Source organism: Onthophagus taurus, chromosome 1 (assembly GCF_036711975.1).
Source record: "Onthophagus taurus isolate NC chromosome 1, IU_Otau_3.0, whole genome shotgun sequence".
Classification (NCBI taxonomy): Eukaryota; Metazoa; Arthropoda; class Insecta; order Coleoptera; family Scarabaeidae; genus Onthophagus; species Onthophagus taurus.
Window position 1 is genome coordinate 7633021 of NC_091966.1, and position 21327 is coordinate 7654347.

Sequence of the window (21327 nt, forward strand, 5' to 3'; positions counted from 1 at the left end):
TAAGTTACTAAAAATGTCTGAAATAATTCACAAGGATTTATTAAATTTAGAAAAACAAATACAAAAAACCAAAGAGTTAACAAAATCAACATTAAATATGCTTCCGAGTAATATGGCTGATCTTGTCGATGAAATAAATACCCTAAAAGCAATAATTAGTGATGAAAAATCTCCAATGGAATCAACAAAAATTCACATACGATTAGGTTTGGATATGTTGAAATATGAAATGATACAAATGGACGAAAATCTTCATGAACGAGGACTCACATTAACACCTTCCGGGCGTATCAAACATCATAATCAAGTACTAACTGTCGAAGATGCAAGAATTGATGGTTTATTAGATGGAATGGAGATTGAAAAAACCCTCTTAAAAGAAAAACTTAGAAAAAATGGTGTGATAATGACCAATTTCGGGAGGTTCATCAGTTTATCTGGAAACGTTCGTACACTTGATGACTTAAAAGAATTAGATATCTTGGATGATGATGAAATTGATATTCTATTACAATTTTCAACTAGACCAATCGCTTCTGTTACTTCGAATCAAAATTTGTCTTCAGAAGACGTTAAATATTTGAAAGCAGTCGTTGGTAGGCCGCTTACTTTAGCATTGGCCGAATTAGTAAAGAAGCAACCTCGAGATCCGATTCATTATTTGGGACATTGGCTTTACAAGTATCGATATAACCAAGAAGTCGGCGAAATTAAAAAGAAGGAAGTTAAGGAATTAGAAGCAGAAAGGGAAAAGCTAAGGAATGAAAAAATACAAAGAGATATGGAATATGCTACAAAATCGTGCTTATTAGATATTATATTTAAAGCTCACGATGACGTATCTCGATTTAACTTTTTTGAAGCAAAACGCACTGAGAGAACGGAACAAGATGAAGAGAGTGAAAGTGATTTAGAGAACGAAGAAAAGGTATCTTTCTTAAATTAACAAGAAATAATTAAGTGTATTAAAATTACGTATTCTTAATAAAAGAACACCTACAGAGATAATTTTAGACTTTATTTCTTGATCCAGATCATCGCTTAAAACAAAAACGCTACATTTGACATTAACAGTTAAATGACTTTTAATCTTTTACCATCTATCTATTTCAATAATTTTTATTAACATTTATACACAAATCGATTTCTTTTAAAAACACACAAAATGTCATTCATAGAGGAGAAAAGGGAGGAGGAATTATCCAAACCTATAGATCCAGTTCCGGATACTTCAGGGTTAATACAACCAGCTATCAGTAGATTTGGAGCTGAGATGAAAAAAATCGAGCTAAAAATCGAAAATATCAATTACGCAACAGATAAAGCAATCGAAGAATTAGAAGAAAAGAAAAAAAATGTTAAATCAATTTGTGATCCTAGTAAGAATGTTATCCAAGAACAAATAGATAGTATGCGTGTAGAACAAGACAAGATTATGGGAAAATTCTTAACTAACAAAGGGATCGTTGATGAAAAATCGGCTTCGGTTGATCAAATCGACGCAATTATATGCGAATTAGATCAAGAAATAGCTAAGATTCAAGCTGACAAAGATAAAGCTACCTGTGATTTGGAAGAACGATTGGCTGTTATCAGAGAACGTTTGAGATCATTAGAAAACTTGGATGGTGTAATCGCCGCTTTAAACATTCAAATAATGGAAGCTACCGGACATTACAATGCCGAATTGCTAGATTTGGAGAGACAGAGACTTGAAATACTTAATAGGACCGATTTAACTGATGAGGAAAAAGCTGCTTTACTAGCTGAACTAGATCGAAAAATACAAGAACTTAATGAATCACAAGGATCATTAATGGATCAACTTCAACAACAAAAACAAGAAGCTGCGTTTGCATTGGCTGATTGCCAAATAGATGATGAAACATATGCGTCTATGAAAAATGACCTTTTAGATGAAATAAACGCTCTCGAAGCTATGAAACTTGGAGCATCGCCTTCACAACTTATTGAAATTAACAGGCGGTTAGCTATAGCAAAACAACAATTAGAGGAGCTTGAATTTCTAAAAGAACTAATGAATCGTGGTCTTAGATTAACTCCTTCTGGGCATATCGTTACTTCATCTGGTAGAATTTTAACAATTGATGAAGCGAAAAAGCTCGGTTTATTAGATGGTTTAGATATTGATAAGATGATGTTACGAGAGAGATTAAAACAACATGGTATTGTAATGACGGATTCGGGAAGATTTATAACTATGTCAGGAAGAATCCTTACTCTTGAAGATTTAAAAGCCTTAGGTTTATTCAGTGATGCAGAACTCGACATGCTTTTAGCACCATCTAGTAAACCAACTACATCAACCTCATCACTTGATGAGGATATCATGTCTTCGGAGGATGTTAAATACTTAAAATTATCAGTTGGCAAACCTCTTACTTTGGCATTAGCGGAAATCGTAGTAAAACAACCCAGAGACCCAATTCATTATTTAGGGCATTGGTTATTTAAATATAGGTACAATCAAGAAGTTGACGAAGTGAAGAAAAAAGAAATACAGGAGCTTGAAGAAGAAAGGGACAGGATTAAACAAGACAGATTACGCCAAGATATTGAATATGCTGCAAAAAGTTGCTTATTGGATATCATATTTAAAGCTCACGACGATGCTTCACGCCATAAATTTGAAGAATTGTTACGATTAGAAGCAGAAGCTGAAGAAGAAAATACACTAGCCGAAGAAGCTAAAGATGTACTTGGAGATTTAAATCAACCACCATTGAAGAAGATCTAAAAACAAAACTCTAATTTAGAATATAACTAAGTGTATGTATGTTTTAACAAAATATTTAAACTAAATATATTTTTTTAAATAACCAATTTTAATGTTTGAAATAATTTTCCCTTTGAAACTTCGTATATAGAACCCCTTCAATTTGGATGTGGAGACCCACTTTTTATGTTATATATAATTTTTTTGATAGCACTCCCTAAAAAATGCGCCTGGGTACTTAATTAAAATTTTAGTGGGTACCGGGCCTTGTTGAGATAAAAAAAACAAAGCAAAAAGGACGGAGCGCGCGGAACACCAGAAAAAAATTCCGATCGATTTTTAATTCGAACAAACGCGACCGTAACGATAAATTTTTGTTGGGACCGGTGCCGACGAATTATTTATTTTATGGGACGCGTCCTGTGATGCACGGTTCTGTGTCCATCTAAATCGATTATAAATCGAGAAAGGGCCTTTGCCGATAAAAACGGCATTTCAACGAAGGCCTTTTTATGCGAAAAAAACGTCAAAATTGCATTAAATGCAAGCTTTGGGTAAATACACGGTTTTTAACAAACGGTATTCAACTTTAAATGAATAATGAATGGAGCAATAATATTAGATGTACATTTAAACCATATTCATTTTTCATATGAATATGAAAAATTCATATTTAGAATTCATATTTAATTATTATTTGTAGTAGTTTAAGTAAATTTTCCGTCAAAACTAATTGTAAGACAACATTTTCAAGTTTCCATTTCGCCACTCTTATATTGTTGATTTTTGCTTATTCAGTCGCAATCTTTCTTGCTTGTCAAGTATAAAACTGTGTAAGCTTGGTATACAAAGATGAGAGGCTAAATAGCGAGAGTAAATGAATCGACTTCATGTTAAGTACTAAAGGAACGTATAAATGTCACTGGCAATGTAAGTTTCATTCAAGAAAATCTATACTGTTGTATTATTTATGGACAATTACTAAATGAGTAGTGATGGAACGGATAGTGATTTTGCGAAAAGCCGGATACCGAATATTCGGCATCCACTTCGGCCGGATATTCGGTTATCCGGCATATCTATCCGGCCATTATGGTTATAATTTCTGGTGCATTTCTGAAGTGATACCCTATATTGCCACATTATTGCGATATTTGAATAAAATAGTTATTTTTGATACAAGATAGCGAAATGACACTTTTGCATTCGAGAACGAAAGTTTCGAAAATCGTTCGAGAATGCAAAAGGATTTCGCTGTCGTGTATCAAACAACATTTTTTCGAAAACTGCGTATTCTAAAGTTATAAATTAATAAAAAGACCAAATTCTGTATAATGACATTTAGAATTCATTTAATGTTATATCAAAAACTTAACGTCACATGGATTTAACCTCACTGATTGAACAAATGTACTATTATAAATTTGCATTTAAACGTGAAATGAAATAATAAAACAATTAAATGTTGATTATTTTGTGTTCATAATTTGTTCATAACAATAAATTAACAATTAATAGTATCAAATTCGTTGATTGTCGTAGCTGGACGTAATAGTATATTGTTTTATATGGAAGAGAAGCAGTGCTTTTTATGGCGTGGTCTGTCGCTTAGCGACGAACGCAGTGAGTCGCTAATGACAGATGAGCCGTTAAAATTGTGGCGTGTCCGACAGTTTGCCGGACGAACGAAGTGAGTCCGGCAATGACGGACCAGCCACAAACGAATCTGCTTCTCTTCCGAATAAAACATAGTATTTTTTCTTCAAACGTTGCAAATAATTGCAATATAAATTTTAATAAATTTAATAAAATGACAATTAACTTATTATGTATTAAATATACGGCGCTAAAGTGACATGTGCTTCAGCGCTATGGCGCTAAAGTGAAATTTACTTTAGCGCCATAACGCTGAAGTACTTTTTTGCTATGTTGATCTTACCAACCGTCGTTATGCAACAATGACTTACTTCTACCGCGAGTAAACACGACAACAAAGTTGTCATTTAATGACGTTTGAAGAAAAAAGTCTTTTGCGTCCTGGACGTAAAAGACTTTTTTGTAATTCGCTCAAGGATTCGCTCGGTAATGGAAGCTATAACAGTAAGTACTCAAACGGGTGCTGTAATGAGACTCCTTACAGCATCCGATGCTTTAATGAGATTTTAGTAACATTTTATGGAACCAGTTCAAGTTGGTGACATTGGGTCATTAATTTTTTTAGTTGTCAATGTGACAATTTTTGTCTATGGATGTTTAAACACGTTCTTAGCATCGAATACAAAGTACACAATGATGAGGACATTGACTCTGAGCAATTTCTCTTATTTTGGGAAGTGTACATCAAACATTTTTTTCAGGTGAATATATTTTGTGTTTTGACAGTTTCTAATTGTCAATTCAAAGTTTCTATTTTCAAGTGTTCCGGTGTTACCAACTGCTACATACCTATTTCCCTACATTGCCAAAATTTACTTTATTTTTGTTAAAAAAAGTATAAAAACGCGAATTACAAAAAATAGCATAAAAAACACGTTTCATAAGACTTAAAGCACTCATTCATTAAAAAACTCGTGGCTTCGCCACTCGTTTTTCAACATGGATTCGTGCATTTCAAGCGTGTCTTACGAAACTTGTTTTTTAATATACTATTACGTCCTGTTGACAAAAAACTATCGTTTTGACGGTCGCTAAGTACTACGCAAAAGTAAACTTTTAATAGCAGTTTTCGAAAAATGAAATTAATAAGAAAGTTGATGAGATATATCAACTTATTTAGATCCAAGATACAAAATGAACTTTTTTGATACTGATTTAACTAACAAAGCAACTCTAAAAAGAGGATACTTTAATTAATAATTGGCGATATTCCCACAAGAAATGAATTTTATAACGAATTTTGAAAGTTATCTATGAAAATTGCAACATCGAAAATTTTATCAAAACTTCAAATGTTGTATTCTCCAAAACTTAAGGTTATTTTTCAAAACGAGTTGGTTCATTGGAAAGAAGACGCTTTTATTAACACTTTGGGAAATTTTCATACTTATATTCCAAAAAATCGATTTTATACGAATTATTAAAATTTAATCGACGGAAATTACAAAATTCGAAAAAATTGTCGATTATTTCAAAAATTTATTTCTCAAGAACAAGAAGTGATTTTTCAAAACGGCTTTTTTCATTAAAAAGGGGATACCATAATGAATAATTGGTGATATTTCCACAAGGATCCTTCAAGAAATGGATTTTATAGCGAATTTTGAAAATTATCGATGAAAGCTGTAACATCGAAAATTTTATCAAAACTTCAAATATTGTTTTCTCAAAACCTAAAACTTATTTTTCAAAACGTGTTTGTTCATTGGAAAGAGGACACTTTTATTAACATTTTGGGAAATTTTCATACTTATATTCCAAGAACTGGATTTTATACGAATTTTTAAAACTTAATCGACGAAAATTGCAAAATTCGAAAAAATTGTCGATCATTTCAAAAATTTATTTCTCAAGAACTGAAAGTGATTTTTCAAAACGGCTTTTTGCATTAAAAAGAGGATACTTTAATTAATAATCGAAAGTGATAACAGCGACAGTTCTGTTAGTAATGAATGTGATGATGAATTACAAGCACAGAGAAGAAAACTACACGAAACTTCAACAAGAGATGTTATACATTTATCGTTTCGTGTAGTACCGGATTTTAAAATTGCCGTATAGGCCGGATAGCGGATAGTTGCCGGATATCCGTTCCACCACTATAAATGAGGAAATGTGGTGGGTAGCAAACCTGTAAATAGTAAGTTAGTTAAGCATTATAATAAATTGAAAATGTAATGGGATGGAAAATGTATGGATCCCAACAAGATAAATAATATAAAACGTACACTTTCGGCTTTAGATATACAGGGTAATTCGCATAAGAACCGACACAGAGCAGGGACATGTAGAGAACAATAATTTAAGATGATTTAACATAACTTACCTCTATACTAAGTTGTAAAGCTAGAAAATCCAAATTTGATATACGTTATAAGCGTATCAAGGGCATTAATTGGTAGCAAGTTGAGATCAATTGAGGCGTTTCAAAGGATTGACTAACCTTTTAGCTGATTTAATACATTATTACCTCATTTCATGTAGAATTTAATTCTAAAACTTCTTTCACTCTTATTATTTTTGAAAAAACGTTGTCGTTTACATAAAAAACACAACTAAAGACACGTATTTCATTAATGTTAAAATCATCGAAAATTCAGTAGTTGACTATGAAATTGTATTTTCTGAAGTTGTTATTTCAGTATTTCACTACATTCATGATATATAGATACAAAAGTGTACAATTTGCAAAGGTATATAACTTAATTAAGCCTAAGTCGCTAGTAATCGAGTTGCTATGTCGGTACCTTAATCAATAGAAATTGCCTGAAATAATCTGTTTTCAAGATAATGATATGTAATTAATATGTTAATGATATCTACTTGCCCATGACTATTGGCATGTATGTCAATAAATATCTCGAGATTATCTTCACGCTTCACTTTCGTTCATTAATCTGTGTTCCCACTAGAGGTGAAACACGAGCATTAATAACACTAGCGTGCACGCTCGCGTGTCAAAACACGAAAGCAAGTAACCTTGACAGTTCACACTGCTTAGGAGCGTTTCCGTCAGTTTACAACGAAGCGTGAATCATGAACGAGCTAATTGCTGAAGGGTGTGCTGTCGTGAGTTCCGTTTTTTGTGCCAATTTAGTAAAGAAAATTGATCGCTTGAACGAGTCTTTGAGACGAAAACGTAAACGAAGAGGGTGGTGTCGGAAGCAACAAATTTTGTTGATACAGAGTTAAGAAATCGCGATTTCAAAAATCTGTTGCGAATGAGTGAAACTACAATAACAAAATTCGATACATATTTGAGATCAGCCAAAATAAAATTGTGTTGCTTAGCGATAGGAGATCAAAATACTTTTGGTTTATTACATCGTATGTCCTAGTACCTGATCTTTCAGATATGCTTTTTTAACTTTTGGCAGTAAGAACTTCCTAAAATTTTAATTTGGTGATGACTTCATTAGGTCCGAAGCCATGAATTGTCAAAAAATTGCTAATCCTTTTAGCATCAGCCTCTCGAAAATTAATCATAACACGTACAGTTTTCTTATCATCTAATTTTATCGTATGTTTCGACATTTTGCACCTACGCACTTGCACGTAGACGCTTTTTAACCTTAGGACGTCGATAGCCACGATCTTGAAAAAAATGTATTGGTGACCAAACTATTCCAAGTCGTTTTTTCAGATTCTATTATCTGTTGTCAATGCATATATTGTCCACAGAGTAGTTACTCAAGCGAATATTTTCATAAGTGAGTCTCTCCAGTTCGAATCTCCTCTTTTCAATTCTTTACCCGTTTTTATATTTAGCAGTTTTGCTTACTTTGCGCACCATTCCAAAGAATAAATATTTTCTGGCAAGTAAATTCGTTTGCAATTTGACAGAATTGAAATAATTATCAAAGTAAACTTTATCTATGTCTATCAGATGGGTTTCATAGGCATATTTTGACGTATACTGCTTTGGTGCTTGAACTTTAGCATTGATTCATCCATTGTGGGCACAAAATTGCTATTACCACCATTTTTCTGTACCGCATACAAATTCGGTTGAAAACCAATTTTATCCATTATTTTTTTTTAATGTTGTAATGTTTCCGTAGCAACCTCATCATCTTTTGGAATTTAGTGCAGTATCTTCTGAAAAGGAAGTTTGAGTAATAGACTGTCCTAAGAACGTTGTCCCCTCGCTATTCCAACTTTACAGCAATGATATATCATCCTCGTTTTCTCAATCATTATGATCAATTCAGTTTCAAAATGAAAGTATAGCGTTGCTTCCATCAATACCTCCTCATCAGATTTTGAGTCAATGGGTCATATTTTCTAATTGTGTCATGATTATAAACAAATTTTGTACAGGGTGTCCCAATTTCGATGTCCGCATAGGCTACCTCCGAAACTAAAAGAGATAGAAAAAAAGTAGCTTACATGTCATGATCTCGTTTTTCGAGAAAATGCTAATTCCGAAAACTCCGAACAGCTATCGTCTTTTGTTTTCGCCCTATCGGCAAAAACTGAAAATTTTGCAAAAACGACAATCGCGAATATCTCACTTATTATCAAAGATGGAGTATTATAAATAACACATTATATGGGCAACTTTTTACGATCAATTCAGTGGCGTAGGTAGAATTTTTTTCCCATCTTTTATTTTCGAGATTTTAGACGTAACTTTATTTTTTTAAATGGAAACCATAGTTGGCTATGACCTAAAATAATTTGTTATTTCCTTCTGATAACAAATATATATAGTTTGTGGGGTATATTTCTTATAGTTATTGAATAATTAACAAAAATTCATTTTGTTCCATCTAAATCTAATGTATGTATTTAAAAGTTAATGTTGCTATGGTGATAACCATACATACTATGATGGAATATAATGTATCAATTTTTTTTTGTTCTTTCTAAAACTATTGTGTGTATTTAAAACTTAATGTTGTTATGGTGATAACCATACCATGAGGGAAAGCATTGTTTCCAATTATTACCAAAGTTTGTAGCAAGGACAGTAGAATCTAACAGGACTGCTACATCCAGTGTATTTTTGTAGTCGACTACGGGTTGGTTGCCCGCACTCTACGTCACACTATTTGCCACGCCTGGTAACTGTCTATGTTTTTAGAGGTTATATGAAGGACATTAATACGTCTAAAAACATAAAACTTCAAAACTAATATGAATACGTTTAGGATATAACCTCTCACAGCAAACGCATAGACCAGGGGTGGGCAAAGTTTACTGTTCAATGATCGACGTAAATGTTAGCTGGTTAATGGCGATGGACATTTTCAGAAATAGGAAAAAAATAACGCATTGAATGGTAATTAAATTATTTATTCATATCAATATAAATAATTTATTTTTTGGATGTGGACGCATGGCATTCCATTTTATCACTGAGTTAATTAAAATTGGGTTTATATTCACTAAACAGTATTTGAAAAACTTTTGTGATCTCCTGCCGATCTCTTCGCGATCGACTGTTTGCCCACCTCTGGCATAGACCATAACAACAGCTGGACGTGAAAAATGGTGTGACGTAGTTTGCGGGTAGGCCGTCACAACAATGGATGTAGCAGTCCTGTTAGATTCTACTGTCCTTGAGTTTGTAGTAGTATTTAAAAATTCACTAACAACTCTGGCATTATGTGCTGGTGCTCCGTCATATTGAAAGTATATCTTTTGAGACATATTTAGTGGCAAATTGTTGACCAAAGACTCAATGTGCTGCCTTAATATATTGAGGTATTTCCCTGAGTTTAAGTTTTTATGGTAGATACTATATGCCAAAATTCTATTATCTAAAAGGGCACACCATACATTGAACCCCAATCTTCTTTGAACACTCAGAGACTTCATCGGTCCAAATAACATTTTGAACAAACAGCAGATTATTTAATTTTTTTACATATCATCTACAAAATTCTAATCTTCGATTGACATCTCCGGCACGTAAATGATGAGTTAGCCCCGCTTTGTATGATTTATACTTATTTTTCTTTCATATTCGGGAGCAGCGGCTTTTGGGTAAGACGTCTTGTTGCAATTTCTCTTGCAGGTCATTTTGGTATGTTTTTGTATGTGGTTTGGGGAAGGACCAAATATCTATTAAATTTTCTGCTAACCGGCTGAAGGTTCTTACGTGCGGTTGTCTTCTTTCTGGATATCTTGTGAAATAAAATTCCGCGGCTAAGGTCGCATTCTTATCTGATAACATATAGCATTCTATCATGTAACTTTTTCATAATTTTCGAAATTCATTGTAGTTTTATTCAGTTTTGTTATACTTTGATACTTAACATGCTGGTGCATCGTATCAGCACATAATGCCAGAGTTGTTATCGAATTTTTAAATACAAACTTTGGCAATTATTTGATATACCCCACAAACTATATATATTTGTTATCAGAAGAAAATAACAAATTATTTTAGGTCATAGCCAACTATGGTTTCCATTTAAAGAAATAAAGTTACGTCTAAAATCTCGAAAATAAAATATGGGAAAAAAATTCTACCTACGCCATTGAATTCTTCGTAAAAAGTTGCCCATATAATGTTTTATTTATAATACTCCATCTTTGATAATAAGTGAGATATTCGCGATTGTTGTTTTTGCAAAATTTTCAGTTTTTGCCGATAGGGCGAAAACAAAAGACGATAGCTGTTCGGAGTTTTCGGCATTAGCATTTTCTCGAAAAACGAGATCATGACATGTAAGCTACTTTTTTTCTATCTCTTTTAGTTTCGGAGATAGCCTATGCGGACATCGAAATTGGGACACCCTGTACTGTATTTTAGTAAGCTAGTGCTATAGGGGAAATCGACATTTCATTCATATATGTCCCAGCAGCAGTAGTGGACTTTTAGTAGCTGTACAAGCTATTCACAACCCTCAATAACCCTAAGTCTTCATTCAGCCAGGAAAACTGAACTCTGCATATTACCTATAATTCCCAGGGACAATATGTTCTGTACATATCAAAAGAAGATAAATCAATTGCTTTCGATAAATTAAAGAAGACGCCAATCGAGTTTTGTCTTTGTGGCCAAAATCACATAGACAAGTACCTACTACATATCTTATAGTTGGTGCCCTAGTTCATAAGGCTGCTATTAAGTAGCTGGTTATGATTCAGTAATGACTCACAACAATAAATATAATCCCGCTGAACTAACGAACCATATCTATTCTATGCTATAGAACTGTAAATATTATATAATGTACAAGAAGATTGGTAATTGAGACAAAAAAGGAATTTACTAGAAAAGTAATTGCGACTTTTTTGGGTATAACATTAGAGAAGCTTAACGGTAATCTACCAAAATCAATGCGCCGCTTCTTGTTAAGCAGCAAAAACTAAAGGCTACATGGCGGCTGAAAATATAAGCGGTCTGAAAGCGTGTTTCATGGGATATTTACTTTTAAACGTGTTTAATAGCAACTTTATCCCACAGCTTTTTAAACTTATGTCTCATTAATTTTTAAAGGTAATGCTAAATATAATAATGATAGAATTATTAATTACATAGTATTTTAATGTTTTAACTGTCATAACTCATATTTCCTAGCTGTATACAATGGGTAAAGCTTCAACGTCGTTGGTATAGTTCCCATAAACAATGCGCAATACGAACCTCGTGATTAATGGATATGATTATCTGCTATATTACACATGGAGCAATTCATGTATACACTAAGCTTTATACTTGTGGTTAAATTTATGCTGCATTTAACTTAATCAACGATTAATCTATTTCATTGAACTCTTAAAAAATCATTCTTTATACATACAATTAATAACTATAATGTGATTAGTTTGAATAATATAAAGTTAAGTTTTCAAACATAATTTTTTAAAGTTCTATCTTTAGTCAACATTTAGAGTCAATGTGCAATTTGTCATAAGAATCTGTACGCTTTCCTTCAACGGAGCGAGTAACCTTTTAACTACCATTATATTCCGGGACAGTAAATATCACATATAGTTGGGAAGAAGCTGTAGAAGTGAAATGCCCCCACACACATACAGAGAGGGCGAGACGGGTACGTGATGTGCACCCTGCTATTGACAGGGAGTATATTGCCTGGACTCAACCGGGACTACAGATTTGAGAGAAATCAAATAGAAAATGGGACCGACCGATCGGTTCTGCATTTCTGCGTCACTGACAGTTGTTCAATGTTAACTCTCGATTTGGTTGGAAGTGAAATTTGTTTTCCTTCCGATCCAACAAGTAAAATGTCCAAATCTTAATCTATTCCTCCCAATATACTTTGACAACGGATTTGGTAATAAACATTCAAATTAACATCAAGATAGAAATAAAAAGTTGGATTGAACTGAATTTTTCGGGAAGCTTCGTACAAATAAAACGATGTAAATTTGGTTGGATAGTCATTTTTAGAACGCAATTCCTGAAATGCTCCCTCATCAATTACACGACAATGGGTAGCATTTAAAGTCGATTAGATTTCTTCTCTTTTTAAGCCGGTGAAATGTCACTGCGCTAGAAACGCGGAGTCCTGTGTCGTCTGGGAAGTTTTTCGTCGCCGTTGTAGTCGATTAGATAAAACGAAAGGAGGCGATGAGACCGATTGAATGCGAAGGACAAAAATCGCACAGGATAATCGACGAGAATTTGAGCGGAATTAATTTTCGTCGAATTGACGAAGGGCTCCCCTTTTCGTTCGGATTCGAAGAACTTTCTCGTTTATTTGGAGCTCGCACACCGAAGAACATCATGGAAATTGCGATTACGAAAAAATAAAGATTCCACTAAGTTTTTCCACACCGGAATCTTATCTCATTCGAATTCGATTCCATCGCGATGAAATTAAACGTACAATGATCGATTTTGTTCATCAAGTTCGCCACTTTTCGAAGGGAGATAAGAAAGGTTTTTGGAAACAGCACAATCAGCTCTCTCACTACGTTTCCTGTGACGAGCGATTTACTGAGCAATTAACGTCATCGTCTTTAATGGGAATCCAGACAATTAACTGTATCCTTTTGATCTCTGCAATGCAATCGAGTAAAGCGTTGATTGTAACCACAATTGTATCCCCTGTGCTGTGATTGCGCCGAGAGGCTGTTGAGTGGGGTCCCTACGGTCTGTATAATTACAAGTGTTCATTTAAATTGAACCTAGACTGCATGGATTAAATAAAAAGAATGATCGCCGTCTTATAATCTTAATAATTACAACTTTTTTATATATCGCTGATTTATTAACTATCTAATCTTTAAATCTTTCATTTTAACATTTCATCACAGTTTGAAATGGGGTGAAAAGCTGAAAAGGCAAAAAAAAAGCTTTGGTGGAGCTAAACTGCGTCCATTGTTACAGTAATTGATGACGGGAAGTCTGATGGCGAACGTTCTGTGACGATCGTGGTGGTGATTTTTGTAGTTTTTGTTGCTGAACTCGGTGATCGTTCGTTCGTCGGTGGCGATGGTAACGTGTCATTAATAAGATGCGCATTAGCCGAGCATTCAATCCGGCATTCAGTGCTACAGACCGGTCGATTGAACCGAACGGAGCGCTGTGTAATCAGCGGGCAGGGCATCAATCACATGCCCTTCAGATATAATCCAGCGATTACTGTTTCACTGGTGGTGCCGGCAACAGCCCAGGTAAAGTTAGAGCCCTGTCGGAACGGAGACTTAATGACTAGAGTTGGGGGTATGCAATGCATTTAAAACTATACCAGCTGCGCCCACTTTTTATCCCTGAAAAATCGGTAAAGGTAAACTGGAAAAAATATGGACATGATGTTGATTACAAAAATTTTTAATTCGCTTTACTGATACGTTAACAAAATTTTACGAGGTTTTCTATTATATTAAGAAAATAGAGATAAATCATTTCTGTTTATTAATATTTAATTATTTTTCGCTTGTTAAATAATAGAAGTATTTTCATGTGAAACGTTTGAACGCTTCTTGATTGATTGGCTCATTTTGATGGACTTAGGGATTATTTATTACTCTCGGGTTGTGGTGAGCATGGTGTTTCGGAGACATGGCTGAATGCGGGGATTGATGACGAGGTGTTATAAGTAAAGGACTACAACTTGTTTAAAGTGGATAGACAATTTAGAGGTGGTTTCAATCAGGCTTTAATCTCTTTATTTAACGTTCATTATTTTTCAGTACTTAATCATTTAAAAAGAATCCTCAGTATTCACACTTTATTCAAGTCTATAGCTATCTTATCAGGTTTATAGCTTGCAAAGCATCAAGTTCTTGTTGGTTATGCTGCATTTGGGGAATACTGGTTGGAAGTTGGATGTTGATTTAAAAATTTTAAAATATTTTATAATGGTCCATAATGTTTTTGTGAGGAGTTAATAAAGTTTTGGTTTGATATCAAACTTCAAGTAGACGAGCTTTCATTTGGAGGAACTTCTTTTCTTTGAACGTCTTCAGCAAGTTGGTGGTATGTTCCTTATTATCAACAATCTTCGACATATTTATAATCAGCATGAATATATAAGCCCCATCATCTACCACCAACGAAGTCCCAAATGATGCACTGTGACATAAATTTTGCAGAAGTTACATCTCCGTACTCAGAGGTCAGGCTATTCAGAATTTCTAAAATATAGAAAGCATTATAGTCCAGAACGATTTTAAAAGAGATGTCATGGTTGTAGAATGTTTAGATTTGCGTATAAGCAATTGGAATTAATGAAATTATCCAGCATGTTCGGGTTCTATCCTTCTTTATTGTGTACTGATCAGTTTTAGTATTTAGAAAGCTAATTTAAAAAAACAAAATAATCATACTACACTTATCAAATTTGACGTTTTCATTCGTTAGGCATGTGGCAATTGCCAATTTTCCGGAATGAAGTAAAACTGTCAAAAATTACAAAGTAGATGATTTTTATACCAAAAATTCATCATATCTTCCAAAATAAAAATCGTTGCTTATAATGTTACGTATCAAAATTAATCATAATGAACCAATAAGACATAATCCATAAGCAATTTTAGCTTAGCTATTGTAAATATGCAGGAATGAAGTAAAATTGTCAAAAATTACAAAGTGGTTGATTTTTATACCAAAAATTCATCATATTTTCTAAAATAAAAATCGTTGCTTATAATATTACGCATCAAAATTGATCATAATGAACCAATAAGACATAATTCATAAGCAATTTTAGTCTAGCTATTGCCAATTTGCAGGAATGAAGTAAAATTGTCAAAAATTACAAAGTGGTTGATTTTTATACCAAAAATTCATCATATTTTCTAAAATAAAAATCGTTACTTATAATATTACGCATCAAAATTGATCATAATGAACCAATAAGACATAATCCATAAGCAATTTTAACCTAGCTATTGCCAATCTGCAGGAATGAAGTGAAACTGTCAAAAATACCAAAATGGATGGAATTTTATAACAAAAGTTCAACATTTCTCCAAAATAAAAAGCGTTGATTATAATGTATTGCATGAAAACTGATCATAATGAAACAATAAGACATAATCCATAAGCAATTTTAGCCCAGCTATTGCCAATTTGCAGGAATGAAGTGAAACTGTCAAATATTTCAAAGTGGATGGTTTTTATAACAAAAAATCATCATTTCTCCAAAGTAAAAACTGTTGCGTAAAGGATAATGCATCAAAATTGATCCTAATGAACCAATAAGATATAATCCATGAACAATTTTAGCCTAGCTATTGTCAATTTGCAGGAATGAAGTGAAACTATCAAATATTTCAAAGTGGATTTTTTTTATAACAAGAATTCACCATTTCTTCAAAATAAAAAACGAATTAGTGATATTCATATCATATTTTTCATTTGAGTCTATTAATAATGTTTCTAAACTGTTAGTTTGTTATTAAGTAGTCAAGTTCGGACATAGGAGTTACTTTGGATCGAAAATGTTAAGGTTTATTAGATAATTTGGATCGCTTTTAGTTTGCTGAGAAAATAGTAAGTTTTACAAAGGAATTTTGTTCTAATGTAATGGCGATGTCCTTTAAACTAGGTCAGGAATTGGTATTTGGAATTGATTTTTTGCGTGCCTAGCAAGAGTTGGTCATTTTATAGTTCAGTAGAAGATAGCACTGATTTTATACGACGTTTTAATGATGAATATCTTCTCAATATTTTGAGTCCTGTAGATCGTTTGAGTCTTTGAACAGATTACTTGTAACAATATATGTATGTATATTGCGTTTTGTATTCAGTTGCGAAATTTGTTTGTGCTGTAAAATTTGTCAATGTTTGCTGCTCATCCAGAGTAGGATTTAGTCAACATTTTTCAATAACATAAGTTTTATCATAAGTCGTATACAAGAATATTGAATCAATAATAGTATTTTTAATAATAGAGATTTTCAGGTTTATAGTAGAAATCAAAATTATAAAATAATATACCTTACGCGAAAAAATTATTCCTATAAAATAACAAAATAAAGCAATTAAAAAATCGAACAAAACATAACACAGCATTAAAAATAACTAAGCTTATTAACAAACATTAGTGTTTACAATTTTTTATTATAAAGGAATCCCTTTATTTAAATAAATACATATATTGATATACAGATTAATACATGGAAAGAAGAATGATGTTACAATTTAAATCTAAAAATTTTATAGCATCATCAAATTATGGTCATCCAACTACAGAGTGTATTGATAATAACTTTTAAATACCTGATCTGTTTACTCTTGGAAGTCCACCTTCAGATGTCGAAGTATTAACAAAGGTCTTTTTTGGCTGAACACTAAAAAACGTGTCTTGGAAAAACATTAAACCCAATATTTTTTCCCTGGACGGTTGACAGCCGGAAACAAAACTGACTTATTCTGCATTTCTTCACGCTTTGATTGGGATTTCAAACGAAAACTGACCAATCCAACATTCCTTCACGCTATAATTGGGGTTTAAAAAGAAGGCTGACCTATCCTAACATTCCTTTACGCTATAATTGGGGTTTCTTCACGGTATAATTGGGATTTCAAAGAAAACTGATCTATCCTAACATTACCCAATATTTTTATCATAGTTGATTAAAATTTGTAAACAAAACTAACCTAACTCCACTTTTAAATCTTACTATGTTAAAACACATTTTTTTATATTTTGCTTTTGGAACTTTGTAGAACAGGAAACATGGACGCCAGGAATAGAAAATAAATTATATGCATCGACTTAAAAACATTATTTTCCATCATGATAATAATATTTACAACGAATTTGGGACATCCTGTACATGTGCAGTGATTTGAAGATATGCAGCAAAATAGGCTTCATTAGCAAAAAAATGCATCTTTTTATTTGTGAATCGTCCTTTCCATCGTTAATAATATTCAGTCCCAGAAATAGCAAAAGAGATAGTTATCACTAGCAGGGTGACCTCATCCTAACCTCTTCCTCAAGGCGTCTCTTGACTGTATAAAGATTTTTCTTTTCCGTGTGTTGACTTTCATATTGCGTAAATACCCAGATATAATTGCTGCTTTAATTGTTTAAGAGTACACCTCTGTCCATAAGTTTCTACTGATTATTATACACGCTCTCTGGTATTTGAAGCTCACACTTACACTTTCTTTGTTGATAAAAATCATGTCTAATAGAACCATTTCCTGATGGTAAAGCTCTTTGACAAGTTATCGTAATGTTATATATCAAACATCATGTTTAAGAGCATTGAATATAAAGCTGTATTAAGAGGTAATCAACATGTCATTTTAGTCTTTAAAGCTCAAAATTTATGGAATATAATTATATTCTTATTATATACTTTAAAATTTTTTATTTTTTTATTAACGAAGTTTATTTTGAATTATTCCCTGCCAAATCATTATAGAGTAGCAAAAATGCATAAAAACAATTTTGTTGTTTCAGCCAGTAACGAACAAAGGAGCAAACGAACAATGCACTTTTAGTCTCAAAGTTTTATCCGAACCACAATCACGATCTTTCTGGAAGAGTTGCAGCGCAAAAAATATTTACGTATTATGTTACACCATTATTAATTATCTAGCTATCTTTAGATCTTCTAAATAAGCGAATTTCTGATAACGAAAACAATACCATTCTTTCCACTAAAATAAAATATAAAAATAAAATATTTCTGACAGATAGAAAAAATACATGTTGCAGAGCAAATGGTATGCCGTGTTATATAAATAAAAGTCTGCAAAAAATGGATTCGTACGGTTTAAATAACTGAACAAACAGCTTTGTGAAATTGATTGACGCAATAAATAAAATCCATCCGTGTAATCCACGATATACGTTATTTGTTGTTTTTGATATCCATGTTTTTTTTTGTTACGGGTATCGCATTTTCCAAAATAGTGTATAATAAAAATTCATCATGTCGATATAAAAAAATTATCCATCTAAAATTAGATCGTTATGTGTAACACCTTTGTTTATAGAGCATATACTCTATAAACAATGGTAACACGGTAAAGTAAACATTTATTTTGTTGTTGGATGTTAATTTGATGAACTGGATTAATACAGGCAGGTGTTCAATCAAAAAGAATGGCTAAAATTAAATATGACGACGAAACATTTAAGTACACGAAGAAAGAGAATTTCCCTCGAGGTTACTTTGTTGATGCCGTAATCATGGGATGAAAAATCACGGTGTTATACGTCAACGAAATGATAAATAACGTCAGTACTATATATTTACTAACGAAAATATATAACGATTCATAAAGATGAAAAAAAATCCTTCTCATTTTATACTACTAATCATAACACATTTTTTTGGTCCCTCCACAAGCAACAAAAGTAATATTACTTCATTTGGTTTGATTCGTTGGAATGGAAATGCTCAGTATTGCATTGCTGTACAATCCTTTTAAATTCTTTTTCCGGTCTGCGTACGAATCCAATTCGACAGGTAACCAACCGCGCGGCTTAATTCACAGTTTCTAGCACATCAACCCTTTACAACCCGGAGCTTTCCCCTCCATCATTAACGTCGAACGAATTGGTACGCATAGCAGTACATGCTACGACATCCGACGCTTCCCATGTTTTATTAAGTATCCAATTACATTTCGAAACGTGAACGACCCGTTTGACCTCATGTACGGTCCGAAATTGAAACATTCGCGATTCTTGCGTCACAACGACGCCACAACGTTGAGTCGTAAAAAGGGCCACGTACAACTGGGGTGGTGTACCTGGGTTAACGACCGGATTTAATTTATTATAATGGCCCCATTTCAACATCCCCCGTACGAGAAACAATGTCATACAATTTTCTATTTATGTCCTTTACATAAAATTATTTACTTATTTAAAAATATTTAATTATTTAGGTACTCTAATTTAATGTTTGGCACATAAACATTATTCCCAGATTTTCCAGCTTATTCTTGGCGACATGTGCATGTTTGAAAATCCTCTTCGACTATAGGATAAGCTCCGTTAAACCGACACTTCTCGTAGCTGTTTGTATGTTTGTCGTCTATAATATTCAATCTGTATTTGCAGTCTAAATGGTTTTAGTGAAAACAATCCGCATCCGAATTCAATTTCAACGTTAAACTTAGTTTACACATTTCATCTAAAAATAATCCGCATATGATCTGAATTTAATTTATTTTATAAGCTGTAATACAGAACGCATCCAAAGTTTATTTAAATGCTAATATATGGGGGGCGTAAAAATTGATTATAAATAAACCAGATTTTCATCCAATCGACCCAGAGAAAATTGCAACAGTTCGGAATGCCGACCCATTTACGTTTGGCAGTAAAATTGAAAATCTTATCAGACGATCGTTAAATTTTTACTACAAGGCCTTTTTTCTTTTCGGAGCACAAGGGGAATATAGATACTTTGTTGCGTTCAGGATTTTACAGGTTTTAGTTTTGTATTTATTAGGGATGTTATTGCATCTGAAACTTTTGTTTGTGTTTAAAATAATTATTGCAAACATTAGGCTTGTTTTAGAACGCATCCATGAGTTAAAGAGAGACAATCTCAGATTACGTAAGGACAATAACTGTAAGGAAACCAGAGAATTGCATGCACTACAAAGCTATAAGACATAGTCAATTCCAGGGTTAAGTCCAACTTTGTTATTCTTAACTGAAATGTGTCAATTGCATAAGTCGCCGTAATCATGTGTACCTTTTCATGAATGCATGCCTTTGCAACTACTAGATTTATGGAACCTGGGAGGATCTAAATAACAATATCTGCACCTTTTACTAGTTCTCGTACGGATGGTGGATTTTCTATGGAATTAATGTAGCAACTTTCAACACCACCATATTTTCTTGTAAGATAATCACATTAATCTTTTTCTTCTGATGCAACTACAATTCCAAAGTCTATGTCTCTTTGGAGGTATTTAAAGCGAGGAACTGAAACGCGACCTGTACCTAAGAAGACTCTATCAAACAACACTATACCAAACAAAGTCAGCTTGGAATAATTAAGACCACAGCTCACCAGTTTTAAAAGGATGGAAAAAGAGCTTGGTTATACCATTGTTAACCGAAAAATACAGTTCTGTAATCTGCGCAAAGGAGTTCTGTAGAGTGTTGTTTGAGGCCACTAGCGTACTAGATAGCTGTCTTGTATTTAGATTGTATTGCGATTAAGCTAATTTACTGGCGATGGTAGTCTTCTTCTTCTTCGTTCGACTAAGGGTAATCTCAGTTTGTCTTGCCTCTTATCATTCTGTAGACGAGGATTGCCATCTTTGTATATCCCTGTCTCAATACTTTGTGACTTCGCGTCGTCTATAGTTTGTTAAATGCTGTTAAATCCTCGGCAGTTAGAACATTTATTTTGATTGTGTCTTGAGTCGCCAGTAAAATCTTTTTATTCACTTGCCGCAATAGAATTTGATGAGCTTGACATCTCATGCATTACGGTGTAGATCTTTTGGTATGTAGTGTATCGTTTCCAAGTCTTTCTATGTTATATGCTTGTTCATTGTTTTCTTTCGATTT

General features: G+C 33.1%; 2 protein-coding genes across 5 annotated transcripts in view; both read left to right on the top strand.

Annotated features, from left to right (window-relative positions):
* The window catches only part of LOC111414883 (discoidin domain-containing receptor 2-like), a 154886-nt gene that overhangs the window by 56049 nt on the left and 77510 nt on the right, over positions 1-21327 (top strand). The gene's annotated exons all lie outside the window — the stretch shown is intronic.
* On the top strand, positions 1063-2844 carry LOC139429843 (chromosome partition protein Smc-like). The gene has a single exon (XM_071196077.1). It carries the CDS (start codon positions 1166-1168, stop codon positions 2756-2758), a length of 1593 nt encoding a protein of 530 aa, XP_071052178.1. The 5' UTR covers positions 1063-1165; the 3' UTR covers positions 2759-2844.

What these genes read in the sequence shown, in the direction of transcription:
- LOC139429843 (XM_071196077.1), top strand. Translation starts at nt 1,166, where the DNA reads ATGTCATTCATAGAGGAGAAAAGGGAGGAGGAATTATCCAAACCTATA.